General features: G+C 39.3%; 1 protein-coding gene across 2 annotated transcripts in view; it reads right to left on the reverse strand.

Moving 5' to 3' along the window:
- Positions 1–3295: 3295 nt before the first annotated feature.
- cdk17 (cyclin dependent kinase 17) overlaps positions 3296–10831 on the reverse strand; it is a 53256-nt gene continuing 45720 nt past the window's right edge. For both annotated transcript variants that reach the window (XM_020601306.1, XM_020601305.1), the window contains one exon: positions 3296–3918. In XM_020601306.1, coding sequence (XP_020456962.1) covers positions 3878–3918 — 41 coding nt within the window. In that variant the 3' untranslated portion in view covers positions 3296–3877. The remainder of the gene's footprint in view (positions 3919–10831) is intronic.

Raw genomic sequence — 10831 nt, forward strand, 5'->3', positions numbered from 1 at the left:
AATACAGCAGGCCTTCAATGCATCAGGCGTGCGCATGCACATGTTCAGACATATATACCTAAACTCAGGCCATTCACACATTTAAAGAGTACAGTTTTAGGACAATAAATATTTAGCCACTGTAGAAATCTCCTTTTCATGCATGTTACTACTATTAATGTACAAAAGGTCAAATTAGCATAGTCTGCAGTTCACAGTGAAATAATCCTGCCCTCTTACATCACAAGGAAATTACTGTTAGGGATGGTACAAGTGGACCCAAAGTATCGACACACACCGGGAGCGGAACACAAAAGGAGTTTATTGGAAAAGAAAGATCAGATTACTGGGTAGAGGAGAGATGAGGCAGAGGCAGCACAGGAACTGGCTGGGGAGACGGGACAGAGGCAGAGCAGGTATTGGCTGGGGAGACAGGACAAAAGGCAAAGCAGGTACTGGCTGGGGAGTGGAGAGCTGGGGAGACAGTTGCTCAAAGTGCAGTGGAGCAAGGAGCTGTAGAGCTGGTGACCATTGGAGAGGCAGACCACCAGACCAGGAGAGGGGAGAGCATGAAACAGGAGGCTGCTTGGCCTGAGTGTTGTCGGGCAGCATGCGGAGTTCAAGCTGGAGATACTAACTGGAGAACCAGGAAAAACAAGTCTTGTCAGCATGTGGGTTGTCTGGCAGCAAGTGGAGTTCAGGCTGGGGGTGCTGGCAGGAAAACTGTGAAACAAGGATCTGAGGTGAGCTGGTGAACATACCATTGTAACATACCCGTAACACAAGCTATGATACAGAGCTTGACTGAGGGAAGGGAGGAGTATTTATGTGCTGGTGAGACCTGGGATAATAAGCTGCAGGTGGAGGCAATGAGTACTGATTAGGCTGTCATGACAGAGTCATAGGGAGAGACGAGGAAAAAAACAACACAAAAACAGGAAGCATCAATGCAAACTGCAACAATTATATCCACGCATAGAAGGAAAAAAGTCTTTAAAGCTACCAAGGAATAAGTCTGGAGCAATTGTAATACAGAATGTCTACCAATAATATGATGCCTATTTCTCCAGTGAGGACAATAATTGTTGAGTATTTAAAACACAAATGATTTACACTATGATGACAGATAAAGTAAGTTTACAGGATTACTGCACTATTAGCTACAAACTATGTTAAAGTCTGTTAATGCTCTTAGTCATTAATGAGCATATTTAAACACTGTTCTACCCAAGAACTCGTGTTGCTCAGACAAATCCTTTAAATCTCTGACAATAAACGAATTTTATTTGTGAAAAATGTGGAACAAAGAAAAGAAAGAATGCTGCATGCCACTTCTAAAACTCACTAACAGGTAAGTCAAGTTATATATAAATCAAAATTTTAAAAATAGCAGGTTATGGTTGTACAAAGGACTATGTTCCAGACTATCATACATGAAGTCAGTGCACCTACTAAAGAAATAGTCTGGCACAATACCCTCTGTAAAAGCAATTGTTTAAAAAATGTGTAATTTTTAACCTTTTGTGTTAAGATTATACAAGCAACATATAACCTGTTAACTACTGATCTTTAGAGGTCCTGGTAGGCAGATTTTGTAACCTTCGGCCAGAACCAGGTGATCTGTTTCTCCCCGTTTCCCAAAGATAAATTTAGTTTAGTTGCTGGCTGTAGCTTCATACTTACAGTCTCTTACAAACCAACCTTCTAACTCTCAGCAACAACAACAACAAAACCCCCCCACATATGCCAAAGTTTTTTTTAAAGATATACAGTAAAACAACTCTATTATATAGCTGTTGCTGGAAAAATCTGGCCAACACATGATGACATCTAAGAAAAATATACATGCAACTAAATTAATACAGGACAAAGTACAGTTGGCATTTATAACCGAGTTGGGGAGATTTTCCATTTGCTTCCATAAACATGCAGTCTAAAGTGAGATTTCTCAAGTGGCTTAATATGTAGCATCACTGTCAGACAACAAGCTAAATCTAAAAATTCAATTTGAAACCTTTTTTTTTTCTTGTGCTGGAGAAAGCAGTGGTCCAATGCCAAGTGAAAAACAACCATTTTAACACCCCACCCTGGTTCCCATTTCAGTCCTCTTTCTGAAAAACATGCCACAATGACACCATTTTTTCACAAGGAGAGGTCAAAGGTCACAGACCCATAGAACACATTTTAATACTGTTTGGTAAACTTAGCTGTGTTGAGGCTCGGGTCCCTGATGTAAAAAACAACAACAAAAACAACACTGAAGTGCAGGTTAAAAACAGAGTTACTGTAGTGAGATCTCCAAATTGGCACAGAGCAACAAAGTGTAGCTTGCATGTTTTTTTTAAGCATTAAAGTCCTGGCAGTTTTGTGAGGGATCTTAGAGAAGGCTTGCTGGTTTTCTGTGGGATGTCACATGACTTCCTGTTCAATTGCAATATTCCTCTTTCATCTGTGCAGTTGCCTTCCCTATTTTCTTAGATTTGGTCCTGTTGTTGATCCAGAATCAAAAAGAAAAAAAAGAACCAAAAGTTGGCTTTAAGTTCTCCTAGTCTGACTGGACTGTGCATGCTTCTTTTACCCTCAGCTGAAAACTGTAGCACAATCCACTCACAGTCCTGCTTTTTGACACTCACTGGAACCCATGAGGAAAGCAGGGCCTCTCAAAGAAGAGTTCTGGAAATAAGACAATTAAGAATCCAGAGGAATAATTTCCTCCCCAAGTGAGACTGTCTAGTTGTCCCATACTTTCTAAACCTGGAAATGTTGTAGATATCAGTCACGGAAGCTCGAAAAACAAAAGATAAACTCCAAATATGTATATATATTAGGGCTGTCAAAGTTAAGGTGAAAATTGAAATAATTTGCATCACATCCAAACACTGTACAAATGAATTGCCTGCAAGAGCCACCACTGTAACCACGATACACAACTTGTGCGAAGAGGAGAAAGCTAAAGTGTTGGAGGCATTGGGACATAAAAAACATGGTCGCGCTCACTGGAGACTACGGTAGTGGACTTCCTTTAATAATCGCAGTTACCTCAGCATCCCTTTAAGGTACATTTAGAACCAGTGGTGGTGGGTATTCAGATTCTTTACTTACTGTAAGTAAAAATAGCAATACAACAGTAAAATTCAAAATGTCAGTTAATTAGTTTTAACTATTTTAATTCATTTAATTTGAATTACTGTTTCTGAAAAGTAACTAAAGTTATCAAATAGATGTAGTGGAGTAAAAAGTACAATATTTGTCTCTATAATGTAGTGAAATCAAAGTATAAATTAACAGAAAATGAAAATACTCAAGTACAGATACCTCAAAATTGTACTTAAGTACAGTAACTTGAGAAAATGTACTTATAACAGATTTTTAAAAAATGCACAATTAAGTTGTGATTGTGATTAACTGACAGCACTAATATATATATATATATACACACACACACACACACACACACAGTATATATGAACAAGAGCATTCAGTCTCCAAGTATGACAGCAAAAACAACATGGATCACAGCATTGACATCAAGATCAGTGGAATTCTAAGACGAAGCCGGAGAATCATAGTCAGAAGAAAAATAGTTACCTTACTGACTGCTGTGCATGGCTTCTCAACTTCACGTTGCACGCACACACACACACACACACACACACACACACACACACACGTTAAATACAAACAGTAGTAATTTAGCAGCAAAAAAATTCAACCTCACCTTGGTCCTGTAATAAATAAACAGTCCCCAAATAGATTCAACCCAGAGTCACTAGCTCAGAGGGGTGTGTGCGTGTTTATGTGTGTGTGTTTGATCAGGTAGAGGGGGGTGGGGTCATGCGAGAGGTTTGTGGGAAGTGATGGTGAAGTGCAGGTAGTTGACCATCCTCTTCATCCAACATTAGAAGAGCATGCTCTGCCTCCGGTTGATCTTGGTATTACCTGGAGGAGAGGGAAAGATTTGAAAAATGATGCTGTTGTTTTAATGTTGTTTTACATTAGAAACATGATACAATATATGTAGCCCTCATCAATACTGTATATCATTACTTTTTAGATAGTCTGAATGAGCTTACTTTTTAAGAAAAGTATTACTCACTCCATGAAAACATCTGTATAGTGCTCTGTGTATTCCAAATGCAGTGTTAATTAGAGAGTACACAAATACAGCATCTATTAAACTAGGTGTAAAGTGATTGATTTATGGCCCCATAGGCTGCGCCCCCTTCAGTGACATCTTGAATAGCCATATGCATATGTATTATGACCCCTAGGCCATTTACCCTTCTGCCTCTGGAACCCCTTCCCTCTGACATGCATCCTCTCCTGTGCCATTTTCAGCATAAGACAGTGATTTATTGCTGCAGTTGTTGTATAAAACCGGTTATTAAGACTGTGCTATATGGCTGATTGTTCCATTGGTGTGAAATAAACTGCATGAATAAAGTGTGTGACCCTTTTTTTTATGTGAAACAATGAGAAATTCACAAGCTCCACGGCAGTATATAGAGTACTTACCAATTGTACATACCAGTACTTTTACCAGTTGTAACATTATGTGCACAATAATCTGACATACATTAAGGCAATGCACACTGAATACTTTTAGTACTTATATTTTTATGCTAATACTTTAATACTTTCACTTAAGTAATGTTTGGAACACATGCCTTTTATACAGTATGTAATAGAGTATTTTTACTGTGGTATTTCTACTTTTACTTAAATAATTAGAAGCACTTCTTCCACCACTACCGTTTTTTCAACGTACAGCACCTTCCTCTTTTTACATTCTTACAATTAAAGAACATGGTGCTTAAGTTATTACATTATTTCACCCAAGGTAAAAAGAGGACAATGACATTTATTGACAATTATGTGTAGTTAAAATAATATGCAAATATGTATTTGTGAACAGTGGTATATTTTATAGAGATTTTTCTTACAAAGGGGTATTTGAGGAAATTTAAATTTGTTATTCTATCGGGCTGTGCTGCACGGTGTGGTTTGATTAAGCTGTTTTATCTTTAGGTTATTTATTCAATAATTGTAATTTATGTACACCACCATGTATATTGGTCGCAACAGATGTTACAGGAGTTTCATTGAGTTTGCTTGAAGCATGACAGACTAACAGGTCAACAGGGTAACTGCTACACTGGAACCTAGCATCTCCTGAGGTAAGCTATTATCTCTACCATTGTTATACAGTGTGCCAGGTTGATTGTTACTCCACTCAGGGTCTCAGATTTGTCATGCAGGGATGAAGTTGTGGTTATGTGTGTTATCTCCCCTCCTTAGTGCTTAGCATGGTCACTACAACATATGGTAAGCCTAAATAGTGAAATTGGAGAGTAGGCTTTAAAAACAGGTTGCTAGGGGCGTATTAAGAGAACAAGCGTTCACAGCGTTCGGAAATCTGTCATGATTATGGGCTGTTTGGCTCAGAACCATTGAGAAGACAGCTTTTTTTTTTTTTTGCAAGCTCCAGCAGTAGGCTACCAGCCCCCAGGGCACAAGTCTGCTGTAAAAGCCAGGAAATCAGAAGTCTCCTGCTTTACTATTAAACAGTAAGGAGTCATTTTTAGTCATTTTAGCTCCTCGGTGGCAAGGCACCGGGGGTGGATGAGATCCGCCCTGAGTACCTTAAGTCTCTGGATGTTGTTGGGCTGTCTTGGTTGACACGCCTCTGCAACGTCGCATGGCGGTCGGGGACAGTGCCTCTGGACTGGCAGACCGGGGTGGTGGTCCCTCTTTTTAAGAAGGGGGACCGGAGGGTGTGTTCCAACTATAGGGGGATCACACTCCTCAGCCTCCCCGGCAAAGTCTATGCCAGGGTACTGGAGAGGAGAATTCGACCGATAGTCGAACCTCGAATTCAGGAGGAACAATGCGGTTTTCGTCCTGGCCGTGGAACACTGGACCAGCTCTATACCCTCTTCAGAGTGGCAGAGGGTTCATGGGAGTTTGCCCAACCAGTCCACATGTGCTGCGTGGATCTGGAGAAGGCATTCGACCGTGTCCCTCGCAGCGCCCTGTGGGGGGTGCTCCGGGAGTACGGGGTCCGGGGCCCTTTGCTAAGGGCCGCCTTGGCATTCCCCCGGAGGAGCTGGAGGAAGTGTCTGGAGAGAGGGAGGTCTGGGCATCTTTGCTTAGACTGCTGCCACCGCGACCCGGCCCCGGATAAGCGGAAGAAAATGGATGGATGGATGGATGGAGTCATTTTTACCCCTTCAATCCATAATATCTTCTAGTTGTTAATTGTTTTCCTCTTATATATTTATATATTATTATTATTGCAGCATTCACACTATTGTTTTCCTCTTCTTTATTATTCTGATTTCTTCTGTCCTTTTTTGGCACTTAATAACTGCAACATACTTTCAGTTAGAAAAAACATTCAAATATCAGAATGTTCAGCTCTTTAGGGGCATCTATGCTTGCATTTATCTTTTTGATAACCTTTACACTTTTTAAAATATTCAGCTTTTTTCAGCAATTTTTTATAATGGAAGTGAATGGGAGAATCTTCAAATCTTCCTCCTCTTTCACCCTTAATAACTTTAGCAAAGTTCAGCTAAAAAAACAAATTAATCTTTAAACAAGTCAGGAAGGTTTCAGATATTTGTCTTGTCCAGCTTTTTGATATCTTTTACAGTTTTTGAATTATCACAGTTTCTATTTTATGGTGATTTTGGACATTTTTCAGCCCTCAAATAAATGGAGGGCTAGAGTGGGTGATGTGACGTTACTCACTCTAGCTCTGTCCTTCAGCCTTTTTACAATTTTTCAGCCTGTTTTCTGCTCTTATTCTGCCAAAAATAAGCTTTCACATGCAAATTATACACTGAAATGGTAGAGAAAATTGTGAGAAATCAGAAAATGCCCTTGTTATTGTATAGAATGAACAGTTTTTGAATGAAATGGCAACCGCGGACATATGCACATCTGTTGTTTGTGGACTACAACTCTGCTTTTAACAACATCTTACCCAGCAGGCTGTTCTTCAAAATGTCCAGTTTGGACATACAACACAACATCTGCCTGTGGATAAAGGATTTTTTAAGAAACAGGCCACAGTCAGTCAAGATGAGTTATCATCATCATTCCTCCACCCTGACACTGAGCACAGGAACCCCACAAGGTTGTGTGCTGAGTCCCTTCCTTTACTCCCTGTACACACATCATTGCACCATGTCACATAATACCTATGCCATTATTAAATTTGCAGATGACACGATAGTGGTGGGCTTGATCCATAAGAATAATGAATCTGTCTACAGGGAGGAAGTGCAAGAGCTGACTGCGTGGTGCAGAAAAAAAACTCAATATCAAAAAGACCAAAGAACTGATAATTGACTTTAGGAAGAATAAGAAGGTTCACACACAACTGCATATCAATAGACTATTTTCACCCTGCTCATCACCTTTTTGAACTGCTGCCTTCAGGTAGACAATACAGATCCATTAAAACATGCACTGCACAATTCCTGAATTCCTTTTACCACAAAGCCATAAGCATATTAAAAAATGATCTCCAAAACCACTCTTACCGAAGATAGCATGTTTTATCGTGCAATATTTATTGATTTTATTTTAATATTTATTGATTTTCTTTTAAGTGTAATTACTCACTAAAGTGCATATGCTGGCACTGAGTGTTGTTTACTGTATTTATATATTGGTACCCTGAAGTACATCTAAATTTAGTTGTATATTTTTGTACAATGACAAATAAAAGCATCTATCTATCTAAATTCCAGAGAGTGCCGCCTCAATTTCCCATAGACTCCCACTGTAAAAAAAAGATTCAGAAAATCTCCTCAAAACAAAAGTGAGGGCTATTTGTAACTCGCAACGATTCCTTCACTTTATAAAATACCTTCACATAAAGGAGATAAGCATGTTTTTTGAAGCCTCCTGCCAATCAAAGCACAACAATTTTTGCACTTAACGATGCACCTGCTGTTGTCGATCGCCCATATGTCCTCTACACTCTCTCTGTCTGTTAAATGGCATGCAGTAAGTCAGTACCTGTGTTAACTGAGTATCTTGTAATCCATGATAAGTAGCCTCGCCTGTTACTACTGCAATATCCCTGTCAGTACTAGCCAATTCAGTACTTCTACCCTCATTACAAGTGCTTCTGACAGTACTACTATGTTGTAATACTATGAAAACTTCTAATGTTAATAATAAATAGATTGACCTTCTTGGTAGCATGTGTCCTGTTGAGCTAATTGCTTAAAACAGAAACATTAAAGTTAACATAGTACCACACAGTCACAACAGTAAGACACACACAGATAGCAACAGAGTAACACACACACAAATATACACAAAATAACAAACACCCAAACATACACTGTCAAAGCAACGGTGCTGCACAGTGACACACTCACACACACACACACACACACACACACACACAGTAGCACAGAGACACAACACACACACACACACACACACACACACTGGTCGCTCTGCCTTCAAAATGAGAGCCCGGAAATATTCAGAAACAGCTTCAATGTCCAGTTCCTTTCAGTACTCAGAGCTTTGCTCCTTCTAGTAACAAGATTGTCCTATCCTAGTAGGACACATCAAACAGCACAGACCAGCAGAGGCTGAAATGTGCTTGTGGTAAAAAGGTGGTGCCAGGAGTTACAATGCCATTTAGAAGGATGCTGGGTACTGAATATAAGAGCCCCAGATTATAACTTAGTGTGACATGAGTGCTCTGCAGGATGGAAGATTTTCAAAATAAAAGTGCCAGATTGTTGCTTAAGCTCACACAAAGGCCCCATAACATGCCAGATTTTCTAAATATAAGCTTCTTAGTGTCAGATCATTACTAGACACTGCATGTAGTTGATTGTGTAAATAAATGCCTACAATTACAGGATAGTATCTGATAGAGTTTAAAAAAGATACAGGATTATACATTTAAACTCAAATAAAGGACAAGTAGTGTGCGAGATATTCCCATTAAAAGCCTCAGATAAACTCCACGGACTGATTTGTGTAAATTTTTTACTTGTTTTCCATCTCTTTGTGGTTGTTTTGCACCTTGGTGGCTGTATTTTCACTTGTCATGTGTTCTTGTATTAAATAGTTTAGTAGATCCTTGTAGGTGTTCTGTGTCTCTTTTTTATCCACTGGCATATTTTATAGCTGTCTCACTGTTTTGGGGGTCTTTTCTGTCTGATTTTAGTCACTATGTGCTTCTTTTTAGTTGCTCTGAACCTCAAGTACAGTAAAATAAAACAGTCAAGACTGCATTACAGACAGGGTAAGTAGACCCAGTAAAACCATTGTGAAGGTAGGGATGGGCAATGATTTTTGAATACTTTAATAGTTATTAATAAATTAAAAAAAGCATGAATATTTCATGCGACTATGGTTTTGTCCTTAAAATGAAGAACCAAGGTTTTCCCTTGCTTTTACAGGTGCCTGGAAATAATGTGACAATGAGGTCAGTACAGTGCTGTATTTTGCCCCCTTCCTAGTTTTTTAATTTTTGCATATTTGTCACACTTAAATGTTTCAGATCATCAAACAAATTTAAATATGAGAAAGATAACCCGAGTAAACACAAAATGCAGTTTTAAGTGATGATTTTATTTATTAAGGGGAAAAGCTATCCAAACCTACATGGCCCTCTGTGAAAAAGTAATTGCCCCTAAACCTAATAACAGGTTGTGTCACCCTCAGCAGCAACAACTGCAATCAAGTGTTTGCGAAAACTGGCAATGAGTCTTTCACATCGCTGTGGAGGAATTTTGGCCCACTCTTTGCAGAATAGTTTTAATTCAACCACACTGGAGGGTTTCGAGCATGAACTGCCTTTTTAAGGTCATGCCACAGCATCTCAATCGGATTCAAGTCCAGATTCTGACTAGGCCAAAACCTTCATTTTCTTTTTTTTAAGCCATTCAGAGGTGGACTTGCCGGTGTGTTTTTGATCATTGCCCTGCTGCAGAACCCAAGTGCGCTTCAGCTTGAGGTCACGAACTGATCTACTACAATAGCTTTAGAAACATCTGTAAAACCTCCTTTATACTTGGACTACTTCTCTCCCATAGATCTCTGAGTTGACCTCAACAATTGCTTCATCTAAATCATCAACATGTTTCCTGGACCCCATCCCGACCAGGCTGCTCAAAGACGTCTTTCCCCTAATCAACACATCCATAATAGATCTGATTAGCCTCTCTATTAACAGGTTATGTTCCACAGGCTTTTAAAGTTGTAGTAATTAAACTTCTACTCAAAAAGCCTACTCTTGACCCAGGTGTTTATTTCTAAAATTCTGGAAAAAGCTGTTGCAAAGCAGTTATGTGACCACTTACACAAGAATGATTTGTTTGAGGATTTCCGGTCAGGATTTAGAGTCCATCATAGTACAGAAACAGCACTGGTGAAAGTCACCAATGATCTTCTCCTAGCCTCAGATAAAGCAATTGTCTCCATACTTGTCCACTTTGATCTCAGTGCTGCTTTTGACACCATTGATCACAGCATCTTACTGCAGACTTGAAAATGTTATTGGGATTAAAGGAACTGCACTAAGTTGGTTCAAATCTTACCTATCAGAAAGATTTCAATTTGTTCATGTTAATGATGAATCTTCCACACAAACTGAAGTTAGTCACGGCGTTCCACAGGGCTCTGTGTTAGGTCCAGTTCTCTTCACTTTATACATGCTCCCTTTAGGCAATATTATCAGGAAGCACAACATAAATTTCCATTGCTATGCAGATGATACTCAGTTATATTTATCTATGAAGCCAAATGAATCAGATCAGCTGGTCAAACTTCAAGCATGTCTTAAAGACATAAAGGCCTGGATGACCTG

The sequence above is a fragment of the Monopterus albus genome, unplaced genomic scaffold, assembly GCF_001952655.1.
Source record: "Monopterus albus unplaced genomic scaffold, M_albus_1.0 scaffold51.1, whole genome shotgun sequence".
Taxonomy (NCBI): domain Eukaryota; kingdom Metazoa; phylum Chordata; class Actinopteri; order Synbranchiformes; family Synbranchidae; genus Monopterus; species Monopterus albus.